We start from the raw sequence: 24,781 nt of genomic DNA, 5'->3' as shown, positions 1-24,781 counted from the left end.
TGTTAGAAAGCTTAAAGGCATTGGAGAGAGCTGCTTAATCATCCCTTGTTCAAAATGAGTATCTCACCAGCAAGCCATGACGGCTCTAAATCGAAGCTCATTCCAATTTGCTCTCAGTAGTCTTTGATTCATTCGAATTAAGAAGGTTTTTGGAGATATAGAGCAATCAGCAGCACGGAAATGGCTGAAAGGGCGGTTCGGCAAAGGATGATGGAGTAAAGACCGGGAAGCCGACAACTAAATACATTTTAATAGTTTTAAGCTTGTGGAAGAAAAGTTTGAATTAAGGTTTGCATTAAATTTGAATTAAGGTTGCATTATAGCCACAAGGTTTTTGGCCCAGGGGATTAAGTGGGAAGATGTATTAGCTGTTGAATGAGACAGTGGCATGCTACCATTCAAATGCAACATGTATGAACGGATAGAGCTGCTCGTTAATGTTTTATAATCTGTTTTCATTTTCGTTTTTATATCCCAGACATGTGTTTCTGATTGGTGTCCATAACATTTAAGAGTCCTCTGTAGATCAATTCTCAAGGTACTAAACAGCAGGAAACAATAGCAACAGTACACCAGTAGAACTGACCTATCTTATAATTAAAAATACCACAAACACATGATAATAATTTTAACACAACAGCTCTTTGCCTATACATATACATCATGATCACTTATGTAAAACATAGAGTCCCCATTACACACAGCTTCAGAGTTAAAAGGACCTACTGGGTTAGCATGGTGTTAGCTAAATTATAACCTTAAATCAATGTATGACGATTCACAATATTCACATTTTGAGTTTATTTAAATTTGGCAGTTAATAGCTGGTGGTTATGGGTGCCTGCCAAAAAATAATGAAATGAACGGATTCAGGGTTGGATTGTTTGATCTTGAGAGTGTGGAAATACAACACCTAGAGGAGTGTGGAAATGCAACACCTAGATGAGTGAGATAAGACAGTGAGAGGAGGAATCCTGCCAACCTTAACAACCAAAGCATTGTACTCCACAATGATTTGAAACGGTTAATTCATTAATACATGTATTTGAAATGTGGTACAGTACTTTAACATCTGACCTCTATCTACAATTTTTCCGAAATTGAAATCAGAGCTGGAACTCAGTTATATTCTTAACCAAAAAATGGCAGTACTGACAACAACTTTCGACCCATTTAGAAAACAACCAAGGAGAGATTGTTCCTCAGGCAGGCATTTTCAATCTTACAGCCAATTGCATAACTTCCTCTAGTTTTCCAGACATCCCAGTCGCCTCATTTTTAAGGGTAGCAAGTGGCAGTTAGCTGCTTTTTCGCACTAACCCTAACCACTTAACTGTGGAGCCATTGACACCAGAAGAAAGAGAACCCTGCTTTCCTGCCAGAATTGTCTACCATTTACACTTAGTCAACCATGACATCTACATAAGTAAATAATAATAATTGCAATAATCTATACTGTGTATTGATCCCCAGTGGGGAAATTACAATTTACACCCTGTTTTCTTAGTAATCACTACACACAGTCTGAAATACACACACACACACACACACGCTCAGGACCTATTCATGCACAAATGGAGAGCTGTCAGAGGGAGTGCCAGCGCTATTGCTGGAACAGCGCCCTGAGCGGTAACTAAACTCAAGCACCCAATAAGTACATCTTAGTACGGCACAATTAAAGACAGAGTCACACCCCCAAATCTCACATTGAAGATAAGAGCTCCCAATGGTGACAGGGGCTATTAGGTTGTTGTTCTCTTGCACTCTTACCATCTATTTTAGCAATTAAGGGAACAAAAGTCAAAAGTGGCAGTGAGGTTGCCCTGTAAGCACAACTATCATTGGTAGATGCCAGTTCCCTGGCACAAGCCAAATTTTCTGAAATCATTGTGCCTCTTTCCAGTCAGGATACAGGTAGAGGAGAAAATGAGAAAAGACCAACTGGCTGTAGGTCAGAGGGAAATTGACTCTGTCGATCTAGGAACAACAAATCAAGAGACATGCATCACACTCTAAACCCCTCTTCCTGCATGCAATCAATGTGTAAAAGGGATTCCAAACTGTGCAGTGGCTAATTAAAAGTGTGTTTGTCTCTAAACAACAGGTGATCCAGACTGTCACAGCAGTGGATAAGGATGACTTTGCCAATGGACAGCGGTTTTCTTTTGCTTTGCCAAACCAGCTACCAGTTAATCCCAACTTCACCCTGAAGGACAATGAAGGTAATTACAGAGATCAATATGTTTGTTTGCATTTCTTATGAGTGTTGCACTCTGCCTTCAGGGCAGGACTCTATCCTCATTCTTCACATTCCAAAGTCCAATAAGCTGAACTGATTTCCTCATACCTTGAAGGTGCAATGGAAATATGTGCTCTGTCAACTGTCAACAATCGAGTCTGAGTCTGGTCTCATGAACCAAGAGAATCATAGGGGTTTGGCATGTTTGCACATTGTGTTGGAAATGGATAACCCGCTCTGGCGCTCTCCTTTATCCCCCTCCTGTGTGCATTATTTTGTGCCGGCACATGGGCAAAAGTGGGCATTACCACGGCAACAACCTAAGTCCCAGGTGTATACCCAGCGCTAGGTCGGTCTGCAATCACAGGGCTTTTAAAAGCTCTCAGCCAGAAGATCTCACAGTTGCCCACTGAGAGGAGGAGTTCACTGCACTCCAGATGAATCTCTGAGGCAGAGAGGGGGAAGAAAACTGAGAGGAAGGGAGCACGAGAGAGATCAGAAAAATCAATGTGATAATAGGAGATAAGTCTGTTTAGCCCTTGGTCCAGTTGCTTCCCACCACAAGCCTTGCCTTGCCTACTTCAGCTACATAAAGTTACAAGATTTGCTGCATTTACGTGAGTGGCACTTAGAGACAACCTCACCTCCTGCTTACCTCTACTCCTAAGGGGCAGATGAATCAAACAAAGCAAAGATTGACTGCACTAAAGTACCATATTTCCTGAAGGACAACACCTTATCATTTTTTAAGGGTGCAAATGGGGTATAAATAGTTTTATTCAGCAAAAGGTTTTCTTCTGTTTTGCACATATTAACCCAACAGAGCAGCTATGAAGTAAGCTGTTGAACACTCCCAAGAAGTGTGAGGAATTTGGGCAGAGGATATGATCAAGGCCGTCCCGCACTGGATGATGGCGCAATGTCCATTAGTAGGCTACCATGAACAGGACAGTATAGTTCTTATAGAGAAGCAACAGTTCCTGTTTTTCCCCTTTTATGAGGCAAAAAAAGGCTGGCCCTTCAATTCAGGCCCCAGCTTACATCAATGTATGTATCACTTTATTCAAACTTGGCAGGTAATGGCAGGTTGTTAATGGTGCCTTCCAATAAATAATGAAATTAACTGATTTAGGGTAGTATTAAGTTTCCCATGCTTGATCATTCATATTTATTCCTTAGTTTCAGTTGGAGCTGCAAAGAATAATTTTAAAAACAATCAAAATAATCAACTAATCAAGTTGATGTCAAATATTTTGTTAGTAAGTAAAACCTTTCTGATTCCAGCTTCTTAAATGTAAATATTTTCTAGTTTCTTCACTCTGGTTACAGTGAAGTGAATATCTTTGTGTTGTGGACAAAACAAGACATTTGAGGACATTGGGCTTGGGGAAACACTGATCGACCATTATTTGTCACCATTTTATAGACCAAACAACTTGTCGTTAAATTGAGAAAATAACTGACAGATTTATCGACAATGAAAATGATCTTTAGTTGTAGCCATAGAAGCCCACTTTCCCCATGGGGTCCAAATATTTTACGATTTAACTTTGAAAAAAGAAACATTGGGACTTGGTGTACAACCTAAAGCCACAATCAAACCCAGTTTTTATCACCCTTTTAACTATTTGAGGACTGTTATTTTCCCATCTCTTCTTGGCTGACTATGCTGTATATTGTTGTGAAAAACACACGTTAAATATATGCTTTGTTTCTCTCTGCTGTTTCTGGGAAACATGCAGAGATACACCTGCATTGTTTACTGCAAAACATCTCTTGCTGATTTTCCATATGCTCTGTTAGCAAATCACAGTGTGGACGTGAAGGAAAGCTAATAGAAACTAATTCATTCTTTGCTGCCGCTTCTCCTTGTTGTGCTTTCTGCATAGTATGATGTCTGCCAGATAATGTGAAGCATTTAATATAGTTGTGGACGATATAATGTAATGGGAGGAGGGTAATAACTCCTCCTCGGATCTTTAAGGACAATTCGATGTCCATATGGGACCAGTGCAAACATGGATTACCCATCAGGAGTACCAGGAGATTTCCCAGTGGGCCGGCCTATTTGTGTGGGCTGCATGTGGTTCACAATGGTCGAAAGCTTTTTGTTTGCTTGTGATCGGCCTATAGCGAGAAAAGAGATGATATCATTGGCCCACTTGTTGGCTGACAGCTTTCTGATTCATTCCACTAACACAAGTTGCATATTGTGTACACAAATGCAGCTTCAGCTTAACTTACAGACCTGAAGTCTTTATGACACCCATGCTCCACGCACACCTTTAGCCATCTAGCCAGCAAGAGCCAGGAAGCCTTTTTGACTCAGTGAGTACACTATCACACTATTTTATTTACCACTCAGTATTAGGGGCTGGTATGTACATGTGTTGAAGGAAAGTGCAAGCATTGCTGGTTTCCGGCTGATTGTGGTGGGCTAGTCCGGGTCACAAAAGTCCAGGGCTAATTCTTTACCCCAGTCTAGCCCTGGGCCTGAGACTGAGCAATTCATAGCGCTTTATGGATCAGTGTTTTTGGAAAGGTTGGCTTGGATCAGGGTAAACCAGGGCATCCTGCCTCCGGCCATCGGTGATGCTTGTTACTCGAGACCGCTTATGACGTTTCTCTGACAGAGACACTGATTGTTACCAAGCAACCAACATGCATCTTCAACCGCGCGAAAGATTAAAAACAATACTGCTAAAATCAAAGCAGTAACTATGACCGCATATGGTATGGCCAAAATAGGTAAAAGGGATTTTATTTTATTTTCCTTCTGTTTAAAAGTCATGGCTGTTTGGGGCAGACCTACTTACGCCTTAGTCTCTATAAGGGCATAGAAACTCTTAAAACCCTTGATAATCAACCAAAATACCCACAATCTTGCAAAGTGATTCTCTCAAAAGTTGTTAGTTGTGTTACAACAGAGCCATCTGCAGCAAAAAAAAAAAAAAATCCCAAAGCATTCAGGAAGGAAAGCCTTCTTTCTGGAAGGATTGTTAGCAGTTTTTTTTCTGCTCATGCTGTTTGAGTAATGGTGCCTTTCAATTTGGATTTAGCTCCTGCTGCACTCCATCCCACAGGATCTTGTTTTTCTCAAACTTTATCTGTGATGAAATTCCATGTGGGATGGGCGGATGTGTCATGACATGGAAATAAGAATTATTCATATTTGAATAAATTCTCAGAGAGGGTTTGAAAGAAAAGTGAACGGGTGATGGACATGGAAATGAATCCGTCAGGGATACACTATCTCTCTGGAATAAAGAGGCCGTCCTTAATTACTCACAATTGACTTCTGTTTCCTTAAACAGCATCCCTTCTTTAAACAAGAAAGCTGTTAAAGAGCTTGTTCTGATTTACAGCAACAACCTGGACGGGTAGTTGACTACACGAAAGGGAGGCAGCCACCCAGCAAAGACTTTAACTTATTCTGTTGACCAAACATTAGCTGCACTGTAGCAGTTAAATGCCTTGATCGAGGGCACTCTGTAGCTTTTAGAAAAGAATGGGGTTGTTTCTAGAACCACACACTATCAAACACACACATTCCAATGTTACATACAGCAGCTTACAAATAAAGGAAAGCCCCCTTCTCAGTGCAAAAAACCCAAATGACATACCATTAAATCAAACACTTTTTTATTCAATATTACTTTTCCCCTACCTTTCTGATTCGTTCTGCTGGGTCATTTGCTTGCTTACTCTTTTTATATTATAATTCCTTGTCCACATAGAATGATTCACATCACTTAATAGTTCCTCCTTGCTCATCCACACATTCAAAGCCCCAGCCTCCCTCTTAATGGTAAGGCGCTGCGCCCTGAGTTCATGCTGCTTCTGTCATCTCCAGTCACCCGGGGGCCTGCATTAGTACTAGCACTCAAAAGAGGTGTCGGGAGTCATAAAGCGTTCTACTGCCACTGAGTATTAGAAGTTATTTGCTGTGTTCACAATATCTGTGTGAGAGAGAGGGGCGCAGTGCTCCATACTGTTGACTCCTGTGTTTGATAATTAAAGTAAGCTCTTCACACTCGAAACATTTTCCTTTCATCGCCGTTGTAGCAGTCCAACAGTTGGTAGCTGCTCTGTGCCAGCGCCTAATACCTCCCTCTCTTGTTGTGCAACTGACAAAAATCCCTCTCACACGACTAACTCTCTCACTCTCAGATTGGAATGGAACTCACAAAAGAACCTTATGAATTTTGGATTTTTTTTGAGTTTTGCAGAAGGCACTGTTTTCTATCTACTTTACTACTTTAAAGGTCCCACGGCACAAAAAGGTCACTTTATTGAGTTTTTTTGCATTAATGTGAGTTCACCCAGTGGGCGTATGGTCCTCCAGTGGCTAGAAATGGTGATAGGTGTAAACCAAGCCCTGGGTATCCTGCTCTGCCTTTGAGAAAATGAAAACTCAGATGAGACGATCTGGAATCGTTCTCCGTATGAGGTCATAAGGGGCAAGGTTACCTCCCCTTTCTCTGCTTTGCCCACCAAGAGAATTTGGCCCACCCATGAGAGAGTGACATCATGGCTTTCAAACAAGCAAAGTGGCAGTTGGTCAAGGCCAAACCCCCAGCCTCCAGCTTGCCCATCCCCACTCCTCAAAAGCTACAGACTCAGAAATGGCACATACTAAGGAAACCTCATTGTAGAACTGGCTCTAATGGCTGCAATTCTGCACCAAGGCTAAATTCTGGAATATAGACTTCCGATACTGTATTAAGGGACTAGTAAGGTCTATTTAAAAGCATATATAAAGAGCATGGGACCTTTAAAGGCATGAGATCTGCAATTGATTCCTCACTTATGTCAGGTAATTAACATTTGTGGCTATTAAAAGAATAAATTAATGAAAGCATTAGGGCTTTTTGTCAGCTTTTTTCTGTCCTTGCAATCAGATTGGTTAAACACTATTATCTTGTTACACTTGGTGTTTTGCTACCGAGATCTGTAACAGCTCCAGTTCTCTTTAACAAAGTCAGATCAGCAAAGCAGTTGAGGGTCAATTTTTAGTCTTAGGTGTATTCTGATGTGTGATGCAGCTGAAGTGTTGGATGTGCTACATTAAATGCAGGTCAAACTCCTACAGCGAATTAGGCACCATTAAAGCTGAACAACAAGGTGGATGCTTCTGCTCATCTGCTCCAGGAAACCACTTTGTGACAAAGCTGTTCTGTTAAAAGCCCTTTAAATACATTCAACTTGACTATGCCTACTTTACAATGACTGAAAATTGAATGCCTTTTTGATCTCGTTATCTGTCACATTGTGATGACATTTGCTTCTGAAAAGGCAATTAAATGGGGGCTACGATCTCTAAATAACCCTCATACTTAAATAGATCAATTGATTTCCGAAGGCATCTTCTTCCACTGTGACTTCAGAAGACCTTATAATATTACAGTTAATGGGCTGTGGTGAAAGAAGCGATGTTAAGCCCTTGATATGTGGGACGTTTAATTATCTTCTATGCCATTCACACTTCACTTGCAACGGGTCTTATACTCTACTTCTAAATTCCCATTATCTGCTGAAACAGCATGATTTGTGCAAAAGAGGGCTTTGATAAGCTTTACTATTATTCAAGCAGTTCAGAACAAGATATTTCCCAAATTACTCTGTGTTTATGATTTAGGAAATCGGAACATCATTTTCTTTTTTTAATTATTATTAAATGAACCAATATTTATTAATGTGTGTGCAGTTAGGCCTCAGCAGTCGTTGGTGCCTCATCGGAGCTGTGGGCCAATTTGTTCCTGTGGAACAGGGGGACATATTAACAGTACTCTGCATTTCCCTTTTAATGTTACTGCAGAATAACACAAACCAACCCCTAATTAACTCAAATATAGAAAACACAACCTTAGGGATAAAACATACCATACTGTGACAGTGTCAAAACAATGCATTGGATAAGCATGGTCATCTTTTATTTTAAAGCAGCCCAATCACTAACTGCTATCTCTCATCAATGTTTTGTTAAGCTAAGCCTTCTGCAGTCAGACTAATCCGTATTGAATGCAGGGACTTCTTTTAAAGGGTATGTTTGTCTCTTAATCTGCTGTTAGTTATTCTATATGACAGGCTTATTATTTCTACACTAAATGATATTAGTGTTTGAACAAAACTGAGCCACTGATCAATATTCAAAGCCATCCTATAATTATACCGGATGTGTAACGGTATTTGCCCAGGCCCCCAGGAAGTGCGCTGGGCTTTGAGCAAATTGATCATAGATGCCCAACATTGAAATTGCCACTCCTGGCGTGTCACCTCATGCCTTCTGTCCCAAAAATACTTTTTTCCCCACAGACTAACATGGAGAAAGACACGTCTGTAATCAATAGATACATTTTTTTAAGCACCACAACCCCCGCAAGATGAATTTGATCCATTAGGCCCGATACAATTTGGAAATTCTAGAAGAGCTGCTCATTTAAATCCTTTAATCTTTATTAGGGATTAGTTAGCGGAGGCCAATCTCGCATTGCCAAACCTTCCTCCACAGCGCTGCGGAGGAGTGTCTAGCGAGTCCACACAGCATTCCAGGATGGGAGAACAATGTGCTCTGGTTTATTGGCATTTCTTGAAACCAATCACAATCTTCAGTGGAGGCACTAAACACCGGAAAACCCCTCGGGAAGGAACTTTTTTTGGTGTGACGTGTATGTTCAAAGGTTTTAATCGTGCAACAGAAAACAGTTAACCATAGTCCTCATAAATCGACCAGAGATTTAAATGCCAACCCAAAGAAAGCAGAACGTGACGGACATCCCGCCAAAATGAGAGACATTTGGCGGAATTTCACCTCAACAATACCGGAAGTTAAATACTGTTGAGGAAGCAGTGCAGGTCATCCTGGTAATTTTGGGCTTCTGATATGACCTTATATATGGTACTTTAATAAACCTTGATATTAGGACTATTATTATTATTAACCACATATATAATCTACCCCTAAAATAATGTCATCACAATGCATATTGTGCTCAAAGTGGCAACTTACAGAAGGTTCGTGCTGAATCCCATAAGCGGCACCTACACACACCCACCAAAGTTCACAAATAATTCAGCTAAGAACGTGTGTAGGCAAGTGTAAAGTCTGGATACTGTAGATGTGGCTGTGTTACGTCTCTATTGTTGGTATATTTTTGGCATATCTTTTTTCAATCACACTTCATATGTTTTATAGTGAGTCAGCTCGTTGACAAAGATATTGGTATTGATAATCACCTTAAATATCTTAAATCTAAATTTAATTGGGTATTTTTTTCATTGTAGCAATAATGTAAATCATGGATATTATGGTTTTACATGCACTTTCCACATGGCAAAGTTCAAATAGCTTTGTCTTCATGACCATCACAACATGTTTTCAATCTTTTCAAAAGAGATAAATGTTATCACAGGGATCCAACTTTTTTCTCAGCTGCTGTGAAATTTCACTCAATTTTGAGATGGACAGACATGGATGTGAATGTGATACTTTTTTTTAAGTTATGTAAGTACGCAGGTACTTGCTCTATCATGCTAATTCATTTTCCAGGAAGTAGGGCTAGTAGCTAGTACTCTGGCCTAACGGAACCCGTGTAGGGCGAATTCCACATGGTTGTGATGAACCTCAGACACATGCATATAAATGCCCTTCTTTCTTGTGATGGGGGGGAACAACAAATTGTATGCTAGTGATGTGTAAAATAACACATATCAAAAGTGTTTAGGATCAGTTTAAACTAAAGTGTGAAATGCTCTTAAAAGCATTTTTTCCATCAATTCCTGGGTGTTCATGTGCATCGCATTGCAGGTAATGTCACTTAGCGAGAGCTGTCCCAACATGGTTAACCCCTGGCTGTGCTAACTCCTGTAGTCTCTCCTCTTAGAGGATGTGGCTGCCACGTGGCTGGAGATGGCCCATCTTGCTGCAACGTTAATGAAACGTTAACAAGACAGACAGTTTTAATGTGAAATTAGCATGACATAATTGACGTGCACTGCCTCGTTGTGGTCTGTACAATGACGTGGGTCGGTGCTTTGAAGTGTTAAAAGCTGTGACAGCGGACACCGCGTACACACAACTTGTTTGTCCAACCCTATCTCAGCCTCAGTCTTCGTCCTCTGCTCTCTTTGGCTTAAACACAACATCCTCCCCCCCCCCCCCCCCCCCCCCCCCCCCCCCCCACACACACACACACACACACACTTCTCGACTCATCCTCCAACTCCCCATCTCTCTTCCTTGTAATTTGCATCTCTCCCATAGCACTCTGTCAAACCCCCCACCCATCTGCTTGCTGATACAGTGAAACTGCGAGTCTGACTTAATAAAGCTTGAAAGTACGTGTTGTCATTCCAACTGTCGATCATTGAAATTATTCATAGATGGAGCAGAGATTGGAGTGGGAGGCGAGGTCTCAGAGCAGCAGCACGATAGTACAGCGTGGCGGAGGTGTTTTTCACTGGGAGGAAAGACCTTGCCCTACGCACGATTCAGCATCTTCGGAACTCAGAATATCTTGTAAAAATATATCAGCTTGTGATCTGCAAGGTTCTAGTTAGTCAGTCATGTGAGGCACAAGTTTGTCATCCAGATACCTGATTCACACAGCAATACACTTTGAATGAACAGGGATTAATGAGAAAGTACTGTATCTGTTAGTTGTCTCTTAATAAAACTATTTGAAAGGAACAGTTTGTCTGACGTTATGCAGATGCTAGTCTGGGCTGTGTGAGTGCTCTATTAAGTCCATAAAACTAAAGCTATTTGGACGCCCTTCATATTACAGACTGGTGATCTCTTGCTGAGGTGATCTCTATCAAAGAGCCATTAAGAATCGCATGTTAGATTCTTAATGGTAAACCCTTAGACGAGCCTAGCACGTGAAGTGGTTGTGTGATGGCCTACTTGTTTGTGTGAGCTTCTTAGCATGCATGTCCTTTGAGAAGAAGTGTCTAACATTCATTACAAATGGGAAATAAGCTTAGTAAGTACTGTTGCAAAAGAAGACAACTGAACAGCGTCTATTTTTGTGCAGATTGAAAGGTGCAGGTGAAATAAGAAACATCCTTGTGTGAGTTTGAGCAAAGGGGGCACTATAGAGCCATTTACGGCCTATACATAGTAAAGTTATGACATCACAACTGTACAGCAATCCTGGCGGCTCGTTTAAAAGGTTTTTGAATACAAGCTGTGTTTATTTCCAAAATCTGAATCATTAATATAAAAAATATGGAAATCTCACTTTACAATTTCAGTTATGAAGCTATTCAAAATTTGAATTTGCTTTGATGTCAAAATAAATTAAAGCTGCAGGCAGGGATGAATGGGCCCTTGTGCAATTTCATGAGCGGGACACTGCACGCAAAAGTCAGACATCCTTTCCTCTATTGAGTCCATAGCGTTAAAATATATAGGAGCAGTTAGTTGTATTGTTACCCCTGAAAATGGTCAAAATCATCCCAAAAAATGTTCAACTCAAATGGGCTGACTTTCTGTTGGGCTTGAGGAATGGCTCCGAAAGGATTTTTTTCAGTGTCTGGATATGAAAAACATGCCTACTAAATACTTCTACATGAAAGTTAAAAGGAGGGGACTTTAACTTTGAAAAGTGATAGGGGGTGATATTGAGCCAATTTGCCACGCCTCAGCTCGAGGCCCAGATCAAACCGCAATTTTCAGAAAGTCTAAAACGGCTCATTTCCGAACTCAAACACACAGAGAAAAAATAAGAAAAAAAAGTTTATTAGGATCTTCGCCCCGATGATGTCTGTGCTTTAATTACCCCTAATTAACTACATATTGGCTACGGAAATATATAGGACATTGGCAAGTAGCATGCTGTGCATGTTATAAATTAGATATCTTTATGACAAACATGTGTAAACAAGACTGCCGCTGGTGGCTGGTATACACTCATCTTTTATCAGGAATATTGCTGTGGAGTGGTTGTTCACAGCCGGTCTGCTACAGGTGTGAGTTTAAGCCAATTAGAGTATTGCAACACGTCATTGTTTGTTTGCTGTCACCTTTTTTTTTACACGTATACAAGTGTTGCATCTGTGTTTACATGCTTCCTCCTCTTAGATGAATGTTTTTCAGAAAACCTGGCTCTCGAGTTCTCCTGTATGCTCTTTCTTCTCTGCAAATTTAGCCTTGTCTGAAGCCCAAATAATGCATGTATCTAATAGATTTGACCCCCAAAACAGCCATGCGCTTTATGAAAAGCCACAACAAAAATAGTTGTTTTTAGACACTATTTAAAAATGTTAAATCCATGATAAGGAAGGTTTTAACAGTTGTCCTTGGCGGGGAAAACCTTGACCTACTTGTTGGTTTGCTGTCACCTTTTTTTTTCTTCTTTTTTTTTACGTGTAAGTTGCATCGGTGTGTTCATTTGCTTCCGTCTCGTCGCTGAATCTTTTCAGAAAACTATCCTTTCTGGTTCTCGTTTTCTTTTTCTTCTCTAAAAAATTCAGGCTTTTTATTACTGTTTATCTGCATAGCATGTTCCATTAACAGAAGTGTGTTCTGCTGAGGCCAAGGTGCACTGCTCTTTTGCAGCACGTATAAATAGTAGACAAACACCTTTTTAATTAATTAGCCCTGGCAAACAGAGAAGCCGCTATACGACAGTGAGAGATCTACCAGCTTGAGATCCTTCCAAAGCAAACGGTCCAATTCACAATGGGAAATGTAATGGATTGGATTTTTTTTTCTTCTCTTTAGCTGACTTTTTTTTTTACCCCTAAGCTAAATGGCTCTGTATAAATAATCAATTGCAGGCGTTTCTGAAAGAGTGAAAAGAAAGAGGACACCATCAATAGGTCTTCTTAGCAAATGGGTCTTATTTTCCTAAATATGTTTTTTTTTTTTTGTCATTCTATAGACAGCACAGCCAGCATTATTGGCAGGCGGCGGCGTTTCAACCACCTGACCCAGGAGCTGTATGAGCTGCCCATTGTGGTGTGGGACGGTGGGGAGCCGTCGTTGAGTGGCACCAGCACCTTGACCCTCCGGGTGTGCCCGTGCCAGCGCCACGGTAGGATACGGATGTGCCAAGGCGAGGCGTTCCTCTCCTCGGCGGGTCTCAGCACGGGGGCTCTGATTGCCATCCTGCTGTGCATCGTCATCCTGCTGGGTAAGTCGGGACAACTGCTCTGGGTACTGCAGCATGGGGGGATGCTGCCGGGGGCAAATATCCTGAGGGTGTGGAAGGAGAAGATGAACCATAGAGGAGGAGGGAAGGGTGGAAGGGTTTGAAAGGGTTTGACAAGGGCAGAGGAGGAGAGAGGGATGAAAAGACATTTGTAGACACAGGTAGAATTATGAATGAGGGTAGAAAGAGTCAGAGAGGGCAGAGGTGGATGAAAAAGAAAAGGTTGTGAAAGACAGAAGAGAAAGAGGACACAGAGTGCGAAGGCTGGAGGGGAGGTGACTTGAAAGGAGATGGCGGGGACAAAGACAGCAAAGAAGAGTGGAATGGAGATTGCAGGGTCAGTGTAATTCAGAGAACAGGTGCAACTGGTAGAAATACTGAGAATAAAACGTACAGTGGTTGGAGAGTGGAGAGTCGAAACCTAGAGAAGGACAGGTTCATATTCAGACAGGCAGCTCAAATCAGAAAATGAAGATTAGACCTAAGTCACATTTGTTGACCATGTGAAATTCAGTTATCCTACTATGCAACGGATTCTTCTTCCCCAACAGTCCATGCAGTCCATGTTTGACATGGCATGTCGTGGCTAGAAGAGCAGAGGACAAGCATGGAGGAATGTGGTGACAGCCAACGTAGAAACCACTGTTGCTGAGTTCATGTGTGACGAACGTGTTATGCACCATGAATAGATAATACAGTGAAAATAAACAAGGCCACATCCAAGTTAACAGCTCCTTGCAGCAGCCAGAGAAGAAGTCACCATTCAATGAGTGTGCGTGCCTTGTTACTATGCCAACCAGTCAGTTTCAGCGACAGCATATGATTATTTATAAACTTGCAAATATGATCGTGGCACTTTGAATTTGAATTGTGGACATTCAGCTTTACAGGTGGAAAATGTCTGAAAGATGGTACACCATCTAAGATCAAATACACCAAAAGGCAACAATGTTATGTCAGCTAAAGTTAGGAATGTCACAGACCGATTCCTTCCTCAGGAAACCAAACTGCAGTAGTACATGATTAGACCAAACTGTCTAATAACATGGCCTCACCATTGCGGCTCTCCCCTCCTCTATTCAATGATTGTCTGTGGACATTAGTGCGTGAAGGTTATGCATATTCATACTGGCAGTCTTCCTTCTCTATGCCCAAGCCGCTGGCTGAGGCGAACAAAAGGCCATCACCATTATTCGGAACAAACGCTTGAGTGAGAGACACACGCTGAATCCCTAATCACCAGCACATTGGCAGATACTAGTTAGGGGAGAGAAAAAGAAATGGGGAGAGACAGCAAATGATCACACCTTTTTTTTCTTTTTCTAACCCGTGTTGCATGTTGAGTTCACACTTTCTAGTTACAAGTGAAGTGTCTCACACGTAGCTTAGCTACTGGACCAAGGTTTGCTAACCCCTGAGACATTCGAGATTTTGTCTGTGGGTGGCAGTCAAAATAAGTCAGATTCCACTCGGTTTAACAGGAAGTCATTGAACTTGCCTGCACCGTTTTTCATAATTCATCATCTCTAGTGTTCACAGCAGGTACATGAAGAAATAGCTGAATGTGGGTGTCTTTGTGGAATAGTGGTCTAGGACAATAAGTGCAATATCCCCAGTTTGTTTCTTAACTGTATATAGTTACCACTTTTTTTTAAAATACATTTCCAATAGTTTGAGAGGTGAACAGTGACACCACAATCCAAAACCTCCCTAGCTCCCATAAAGCTGGAGGCCTGGAATTGTGGAGTGGTTGATAGGATGAAGGTGTGTGGTAATTTTTTTGTTTTTAGTTCCTTTTCCTTTGCAGTAGCTCGATTTAACCGATGTAATCTATAAAAACATAGGATAAATTTTTGCTTTCAACTAACCTTTCCAATCACTATTTACTGTTGGAGATTACACTGTGATATGTTTATAATTTTTGAAAGACTATTGGCATAGTTCTGGCATAAAGCATCTCCTAGTTATATATTGTCATGTATATATTATAGCTGAGGACCCAAAAAATATGTTGAGCCATATGCTATGAACAAGCACACTTTCAGGAACTAGACAATGTTACCTTTCTAATCTAAAATCTGATTCATGTATTTTGACCTGGGTATTTATTTGTGAGCGTGGTTAGGTAGCTTTACGGACCAATATGAACTTAAAGACTGCCTAGCTGTTTGTTTTTTTAATCTGCACTAAAGTGGATTGGTTGACGGACTGAGAAGAGGTCGAGCAAGCACATCAATATCTGTATCACCTACACAGACATGACTCATATTTTTTAATTCTCGCTTGTGTGATTGTTTTGTGTCTGACTGTTTTGTGTTTGTCTGATTAATGCCCATGTTTTATATCCGTGCCCTCCAATAAGCCACCCTAATTAAGCCTTCAGCGAACCAGAAAAGGGATACAAACTATCTCTTAGCTGGCTCAGTTGATAATGGCCTTTTACACATGACTTAAATAACATAAAATATTCATAAGTAGATCATTTCAGGGATTTTACTAATTAAGTTTCAAAGGAAACAGTGCAGTCTTACAGTACTAGTTGGGTTAAAAATGAAAGCATTACTTGAAATACCATGTATTTGGTCTTTGGAACTTATTTAACACAATAATCCTTAGTAGTTCCTTCTCATTCCAGTGCCACAGCAACATGTTAAAGGGATAGTACGTGAATGCCAGCATTAGTCTGATTCGGTCAAGATTACCTTTTAAGGACTCAACCACAAGTAAAGCTGGATTAAAACCAATTGTTCACACTTGAAAATGTAGATGATGAATGACACGATTTAAGAATTTATCATAGTAAAGAAGTCATATACTGTACTAGTATTTTTAGAACATGAGATGAAAAAACAAGAGAAATTGACCTAAAATATTCCAAAAGTGATTTTCTGTGTTAGTAAATAAATGTGTTTTTACCTATGTTGTGTACATTTGCTGAGGTCTGTGCCTTGAGAAGTTACATGGAATAGGCTCTTATTTGGATTAAAGACATTAGTTTATCAAACAGTCCTCTAGTCTTCCAGTGTAATCTTCCATAACCAGGATAAGTGCAGCATAAATTGCACTTCTGCAATGGCTACTGCTGCTGCAAATGAGTATCTGTAGACTGGTGTAATGCTCCATGGTACCAAAAGTAGTGTACTGAGCAATAGTTAGACCTCAACTGGCCTCACATGAAATGACCTGAATGGACCATTGAGGGAGCTGCAAAGTACAGAGTGTAATACAATAGGGTGTGTACATTGGATAGAAATACATAAATAAAAGTATTATGACTTGTGAAATTGCATTTGGTGTACAAAATGCAAGGTAAATAATAAAGTTGTGTTAATTGAGTCATTATATCTTGTCTGCGTACCAGTGGCGGCTCATTATCAGCCTACATATACAAATTGTCTATTCATTTATAATATTTACAATAATAAAATTATTGTAATTCTTATTTATAATATCTGTAAGATGGTTTCATCAAGAGGCATGGCCAGCAGTACATTTTCACTTCCAGTCAGCCAGCTAACTTTGTCATACCGGGAGAGGTGAAAAGACCTGTTACTTTGACTTATCTTATCTTGCCCTGCTGTTTAATTTTAAGTTTTTCCTCCTAAGGGAAAACTTGTGGAAGTTTCTTTATAACAGGAGTGGCTTTTCAAAGGAGACTGAGTGAAACAAAAAGACAGTTGAGAATGAACCAAGTTTGGTCTTTGGTTTATTTATTATAATTGCAAGAATAGTTACAACAGTTTCACATAGCACACAAGCGCAATGTGGAAGTGTCTACAAAGAAATGAAGAAATCCCTCTGCTTATATGCTATCCTCAGGGTGCAGGAGCCTGTTTTTTGAAGACAAGACTAAACAGATAACAATTAATCTGAACACAGACACTTTGGAATCACTTTTGATGTCTTTCTTCCCCTGTGCCCAATGTCGGTTAATCTCAACTGCCAGGGACACGGAGAAATAATTTAGATGTGAGCTTGTACCTTTTAGTTCACACCAAGGTCCCAATAACTGGGCGCTAGACTTTGTGGCTCCAACCTTCAAGTGTAGAAATTAGACAAACTTGCTTTCTACATGTGGGGAAGGACACTCAGGAATAAATGAAGAATATGTAAGAAATCACGTTTAAAAGTAGTTTTCCCATTAAAGACTTCGCCAAAATCAGGTCGACATTATTAGCATTGTCTGCCGTCGTGTGCAGTTTGCTAGCTGCCTAGTTCACCCCTACAACACTAACCTAGCCTACTGTATGAATGAATGAATGAGCAAACGATCTAACAAAACTATATTAAACTCAAAGGAGGAAATGGGAGAATTAAGTAAAACTGAAACAAGGATTGTGGTATATAATTGTATGAAATGGATGATGAAATTTGGCTCGCAATTTCGCCAAGCAAATACCAAGAAATAGGTTGAAGCAGTTTGTCTTTCAACAACTCTTGCAATCTCCGCGACGGAACTGAGCTCGTGGCTTCGGCAACTTTTTATAGGACAAAATCGCTGTCAATCAAAAAGAGATGCAGCCTTTTGACAGACCCTCCAATCATCACGCAGAAGCCCAGCGTCCAGGCCAGCCCTCTCCTCCATTGACCCCCAGAGATGCTGAGTGTCCGTGGGCGGGACATAATCGCAGCATTCATCCAATTAGCGTCTAAACAAAACTGTTCAAAGCAGTCCCTAGGCGTCAACAGGGGATGCGCTGTGACGCTACGGGAATGGATGACAGGGAAATCGAGTCAGCTGCTTCTGAACAAACTTATGTGTTTGAACGCAGTTATACTCAATAACATGTTAACACAATAGAACATATTTGATCATTACTTTTTGGACCTTTTAGGGTCATAAAGCAGTCATAAAGAAATTGTCGCTGCTGTGTACCTCTTAAGCACAGTGAAGTCTTAACCTGCAGACAGTGGCCAACACCATTTAGCGGCTCGAAAAAAATATGTATGTGGTAGTCAATGGAAAAACTAAATTCTTAATTTCCTAGTTCTGCTCTCAGTGATTTACCCAGCTCATGCCGCCCACTCTCACATTCTTGCGTTGTGTAACTGGTTGCTTTAAACAAGTCAAGCGATAAGCACTGTCCCACACAAATTGTGTTTTTCACCCTCTCTAATCCCACTCGGGCAGGGCACCGGGTGGAGTAAAGTGAATTTGTTATTTTGTTTTTATCTCCAGAGATTAATCACATGGCGGTTAGGGGACATTTCATCAAAAACACAGGCAAGGAACCGCACTGAACAATGAAATATATGTAGATAGATGAATCTTTGAATAATTACTTTAGTCATAGGGTGTTTTAGGGTGCAGTCGAACACATGTTATACCATAATGAAAAAGTTTATTTTGTTGCAATTTTTCAGAGCTTGAGGAAGAGTCCCTCTGGCCTCACAAGTAGTTCAGTTACAACCAAAGTTATAACATGAAAAAGAAATAGATTTGAATGGGCTCCAAGCATAACTGCTGTCTATTAGCTGCCGATATCTGTCTGGATACTGAATATTCTGTATTGAGTATGGTCTGGCTACTTCACTCATGTACTTTGATATAGATGTTTGAATTTTTTTAAACCAATCACAACCATGCTGGGCGGCACTAAGGCCTGATAGTGGAGCTAGTGAGAGCGGAGGGAAATCCGGTGTGTCTCACTCGCCGGATGTCAGGCTTTCCCAGTCGTTTTTAGTGTGTTTTGGTCCATTTATTCAGTACTACTACAGTTTGAATGGAGTAATTCTTTCCTGCCCACGCAAACCAGAAGAATAAAAGGCTCAAGTGTTTGACTAAAAAGCTGAAGCTTGAGGTCAACACACCTTTAGTCTTAGTCTACTCAGGGGGCTTAACTCTTCTCTTTGAAATTGCTTTATAGTTTGTCTACAAAATTCCTTATTTACCAATGTATAGAAAAATGTACTGCTTGGGTAAATATAGTAGATTAGCCAAACCCATGACTGCATCCTTGACATTATAAAAGCTGAAACCTCTACCTCCTGTTAATCCACCACCACCACCACCACCTCCCTGTCTCTCTCTCACCTTGAATGTGTTATAAGGAGTTTCATCCCGAGAGGCTTATTTAACACTGTATTTTTGTTGGTTACATAAATACAGCGTATAACAGTTAACGGCTGTGGAACGCCAGGATGCTGAAAACATTTACATGCACCTTTAGATAGAAAAAAAGGCTTGTTCATTAGTTACATTTCTCGTTTTGTTCCTTTGAACCTTTGAGTTTCCTCCTGCAAATATTCAATGCAATTTGATTGTGAAGCAAAGATGCCTCTGCAGTAACACTGATATGACTTGTCTTTTGATGCAAGATAATGACCTTCTTTTAGATATTGCAGATATAAATACATGCACTTCCCTCGCTTTTGCCATTTTTTTAAATGGATGCTAGTGTTAATATCGTGCAGTGAGGGTATTATTAACCCAAAGAACTGTAACTCTTATTAGTTGTAGGAACAAGTTGCAAGCTGTAGCATGTCATCAAATATTAGTCTGCTTCAAGACTTCATTACCCGTTGGAAAATATATTTCACACTGGAAGATTCTTATTTGCAGTGACATTTAGCAATGCCGTGCTATACTTTCTTTAATGTGGCACAACTGGCACATTCTTTTCCATCACTGGCTTCACCTAAAACCTAAAAGATGATTACATGAGACATTCTTCTATATGCTGACACATATGTTTGCTTTTTATATTTAAAGGCTGTTTTGCATTTTGGCTGGATGTGAGATCAACTTTACTTCTGCAGATGATGATAGCGTGTATATTGTCATCATCTTAACAGCTTGCACTCAAAGTTACATTAATGCTAATAATGGCTATTTTGAATTATTGATTTACAACTCTTTAACGCTTCGTTGGTTATAGTGTTGGAAAATAGGATAAATATGTACATAAAGTCGGCTTGTCTTCATTTGGTCGGCTGTTTACAAAAACATGGCTAAGCCTTGTAACCCCATTCAGCTTTTGTGTGTTACGTTATGTGGTTCTGCTGAGCGGTTTTTCAATTTAAGTGCTGAGAAAAGCAATTTTCTTTTCTGTCTGACATTTGTCTACTATTAAGTCAGTTATTTTCGTGAAATTTTTGAGGATATTTTCCTCAGCACTTCTTTTTTTTAACTGAAAGTACTGATACAAAAAAAATCTTGTCTTTTGCAGCGATCGTGGTTCTCTTCGTCACACTGAGACGTAGCAAGAAAGAGCCCCTTATCATCTCCGAAGAGGACATCCGAGAGAACGTGGTCACCTACGACGACGAGGGCGGAGGCGAGGAGGACACAGAGGCCTTTGACATCATCGCCCTGCGCAACCCAGCCGCCGCCGAAGAGCTCAAGTTCCGGCGGGATGTTCGCCCAGAGGCGAGAAAACGCTGCGCCCCGCCCCACAGCCGCCTGGCCAAGGCGGTGGAGCTGGACGAGGTGGATGTGCACGAGTTCATCAAGCAGAGACTGGTGGAGGCCGACGTGGACTCCAGCGTGCCGCCCTACGACTCCCTCCAGACCTACGCTTATGAGGGTCAGGGCTCACCCACGGGATCCATCAGCCCTTTAGACACTCCCGGCACACAATCAGAGCAGGATTATAACTATCTGGACGACTGGGGGCCTGAGTTCCAGAAACTGGCAGAACTCTATGAAGAGGCAGATTCAGATGTGACGACCTAGTCTGCGATTTTGCTCCTGTGCAAACCAAATCTGTTTGAAATACTTTTTTTTCCCCAATTTTCAGTGGACACTATAAACAAACAGAGATGCTTTCACACTGTTCCGGTGGGTTACGACTTTTAATGTTGAACTCAAAAGACTGCTCTTTTTTTTTTTCATTTGGTCGCTTTGGATTATTGGTCGTTCATCTGGAAGTATTAAAACAGATTTTAAGATGGAAGAACAACAATATGGGGGAAAAGGAAAACAAAATTTTCCTTGGTGTATATTTTTTATTGCTCAATAAAGTTCTAAAATCCACATGAGTGGATATGTGAAAAATGTGTGTACATTTGTCTTCTTCCTCCAAGAATACAGCATACAGTTAAGTTTATCAGGGTGGGAGGCATTACCAAAGGTGCTTGTGATTCACAAAGCAGAGCATGATGCTATGCCAGCCATAGGCACAGTAAGGACAAATCCAGTCTTACAATGTTTTGCGTCATTTATCTCATGTTGCCATTATCTTTTAAGCACTCAGCAATCAGCCATATGTGTTAACATATGTACCTTTTTTCCCCCCAAGCTTCTATTGATATTAACTGAAAAGATGCAAATGGAAATCCAACTTTTATTGGAACACGTCACTAGCATCTTTAATAGATACAGCATTGTACTCATTAGTTCAAGGAGAACAAGGAATATGATTTGGCTTTTTCCTAAAGCCAAAAATGTTCAGCTAAAGCTTAAACCTGCTTCCCAACCAAGATGTAAAACACGTTGCTTCCCCACAAATAGCAGAAAGCAGACTTTTTTGGAGCCACAGAACCACAAAATAAAAACTTGGTATCCTTCAGTTTTCACCCCCGGATCACTTCACGGTCAGCTTTCCAATTCATGAGGCGTCTGAGAGCCCCTCTGTAGCAGCCAGTCTCTCTGCATCGGTTCATTAATTTGTTTGTGCGTGACCGCTTAAGGAGATATTCTGTATACTCTCTTTAGATGGTGCAGAGGAACTTTGATCGTGCGTCCTAAAATGAATATGTACTAATTAGAACAAGCTTTTCAGTGTGAAGTGTTGACGCTGGAGAAGTGACAAGTGTAAAAGGGAGTATACTCAGTATGCATACTAAACTTGCATGATTGTAAGTTTGCGGATTTTCATTTCTTGTTAGTGCAGTATAAAACAATTGAGTGTTTTAATTTATTGCCTTGACATTATACTACAAAATTCATATTACTACGTAAGAAGGTTGGGGCAACTGGTGAAACATTTGAGTTCTGACTTTGATCTCACAATTCTGAGAAAAAGTAAATTCTGAGACTAAAGTCAGAAGTCAAATTTTCATTAGTGGCCCTAATCCTCTTCCGTATATTACATCTATACTGCATAGCACTGATATATTGTTTTAAATTGGGTCATGCAAAAGGGGACTCGTCAATTGACGATTGGTCAGGACACCTTGGTGTCACTTTTCAACGGGCAGGGTAAAAACATTTGTTAGGGGTTGAAAAATATTTGTCAAATATCTGTGACAAATATATGTCTATATCTGCGACGTTCCACTTCTAGGATTTTTGCAATGCTGCCGGAAATTCCGCTGGCTACCCTACTTTTCTGCCGGATGTTGTCACCTTCCACTTTCTTTTTGTTGGAATTTTAAACTCTCATGGATTTATGAGGACTTTGGTTAACTGCTCTTCAGATCTTTGCAAGGTAAATCCTGACAGCTACCCAGACGGTCTGTCCAATCTGAGTTTTCTGTTGCACAACTAAAACCTTTGAATGTACACATTCCACTAAAATAAGTTTCTTCCAGAGGCTTTTTTGCCGTGGCGCAGGGGCTGCTTTCAGTGCCTAGCTCTGCCCAGACGATTGTGACTGGTTTAAAGAAATGCCAATAAACCAGACAACGTTCTGGCAATGTGAGACTAACAAGTCTCAAATAAGAATCAAACCCCAGTGTCATGGGAGTAGGTCTTTTGTTGTTTGCAAAATTGCCTTGTGCGTCGGTACCTGATGCTGAGGACCACTGACCAAGAGGTAATAGTAGTTGTCGTATTATCACCTCTTGATATGGCAAACCTGTTAATTACTCAGTAACTGCCAAGTAAAACATGTGAAAGATATTTATCACATTTTAATTTGCAGTAAACGATTTCTTTCAGGTGTAGTGAAGTCTTGCCTTCTCTATAAGAAATCTTATCTGACGGGTCCCATTCAAAGTACTAGAAAGTGACATCTTAAATGCCATCAAATGGTAGGAGCACCACCATCCCTGACATCCATTAGGGAACAAAGAATCATTGCGGCTTGATTATGTAATATGTCTAAGAGACAAAAAAAACTAAAACTTCAAAGTGCTGTCATTTTCTCGGCGGGGAGTTTAAGTAGCCAGTTCACCTTCAACCGCTACGATGTGCTTTCATTTTGTGCTATTAAGCATTTTCTAAAAAAGCGGTCATGTCTGGAAAGTTCAATAGCTGCCACAAATGGTGAATGTCTCATTTTGCAAAGAAACTCCCCGGCTCTTTGTGTAACAGTGACTGGAAACAACGAGTGCTCTAGCACTAACTTTGAAATGTGATCACTTATACATGGTGTTTCTGTACATGCCGATTAGTTATCTCCACCCAGCTCTGACTCTTCTGTCCTGTCATGCTCTTGTTCAGTGTTGTTTCTTCACTAACTCCGACAATGGTCTCAAGAAAGACGAAAGGGAAGATGATGAATATTTTAGAACCTCCACTCGTATCTCCTGACATAACGAACTCTCTTATTTCCATAACAATCCTCCCTCTCATTCTTCTTCCTCGTTTTTCTTGCTCATTATTTCCCTCTGCTCTGAGAATGACTGTGTTTTTGTATTTTTCCCAATTGGATGGAAACAAGGAAACAAGCACAGAAATTCCTCCAACATTTGAGAGGAGCCTGAGGGCTGGCCCACAGCAAAGGTCACATGACATGGCCAAAGGCAAGCATAGAAGTTCTCAAACTGACATTCAGTAGCTTTTTCTATGCTTAAGTTTCACTGTGAGGCATTGTGTATATTGTATTGCAGTGCTTGAATTGTATTTGATTGGACATTGAATTAATTATCAGATAAATGCAGCCCCAGCGTCAAACCCCTACCTTTTTCAGTATTTATTTTCCCCAAAAACATTTTCTCCTAGTGTGGTTGTCAAGAGAACCATATCCCACAAAACTGAAACTTTTCTTTCTCCCTCAGGCAACACATTGGTGAATACCTACCCTGGATGGCAGTGATTGTAAACTTGATATTTCCTAGCTAGTTTTGGAAGAAAGGGAGCCTTGCTCTGGAAGATGGATAGCTGCCCCCATACAGCAGGAGAGTGTTGAGAATGGTAAAATAGTCTGTAAGCTATAAAATACAAATATTACATTATTGGGACCTGAATAAAAGAACTGTCATCTATTTGTATTGGGATTCCCAAGGGTGCCTCACAGGTGCCGCTGAACTCGTTTGTATTCTGGTCTCAACAACAAAATAAGCATTAAAAGAGTAGTCCACTGATTGTACACATTGCAGTCATTGTACTCCTTATTGTGTGTACTACTCAGCCAGTGAAACGCAGTGGTATCATTTATTTTGTGGCTCTAAAGAAGCTTTATCAAGTCTGAGAAAATCCCCTTAGGGTAATATATCAGTTTGCGCCCTTTTGTTTTAACAGAACAGATATTTTGAAAGAAAGTTATAAACCATAGAGGTG

At 40.5% G+C, this 24,781-nt stretch overlaps 1 protein-coding gene across 2 annotated transcripts in view; it reads left to right on the top strand.

The window, feature by feature from the left end:
• The window catches only part of LOC117938005 (cadherin-18), an 84,237-nt gene extending 62,846 nt beyond the window's left edge, over positions 1-21,391 (top strand). Inside the window, exons 9-11 of one of the 2 annotated variants that reach the window (XM_034862315.1) lie at positions 2,105-2,222; positions 13,126-13,377; positions 20,565-21,391. In XM_034862315.1, coding sequence (XP_034718206.1) covers positions 2,105-2,222; positions 13,126-13,377; positions 20,565-21,070 — 876 coding nt within the window. In that variant the 3' untranslated portion in view covers positions 21,071-21,391. The remainder of the gene's footprint in view (positions 1-2,104; positions 2,223-13,125; positions 13,378-20,564) is intronic. The other variant, XM_034862314.1, reaches the window with a different exon arrangement.
• The last annotated feature ends 3,390 nt before the right edge of the window (positions 21,392-24,781 follow it).

Source organism: Etheostoma cragini, chromosome 22 (assembly GCF_013103735.1).
Source record: "Etheostoma cragini isolate CJK2018 chromosome 22, CSU_Ecrag_1.0, whole genome shotgun sequence".
Taxonomy (NCBI): Eukaryota; Metazoa; Chordata; class Actinopteri; order Perciformes; family Percidae; genus Etheostoma; species Etheostoma cragini.
Note: the sequence above shows the minus strand (reverse complement) of the source record. Positions and strands in the feature narration are given on the sequence as shown.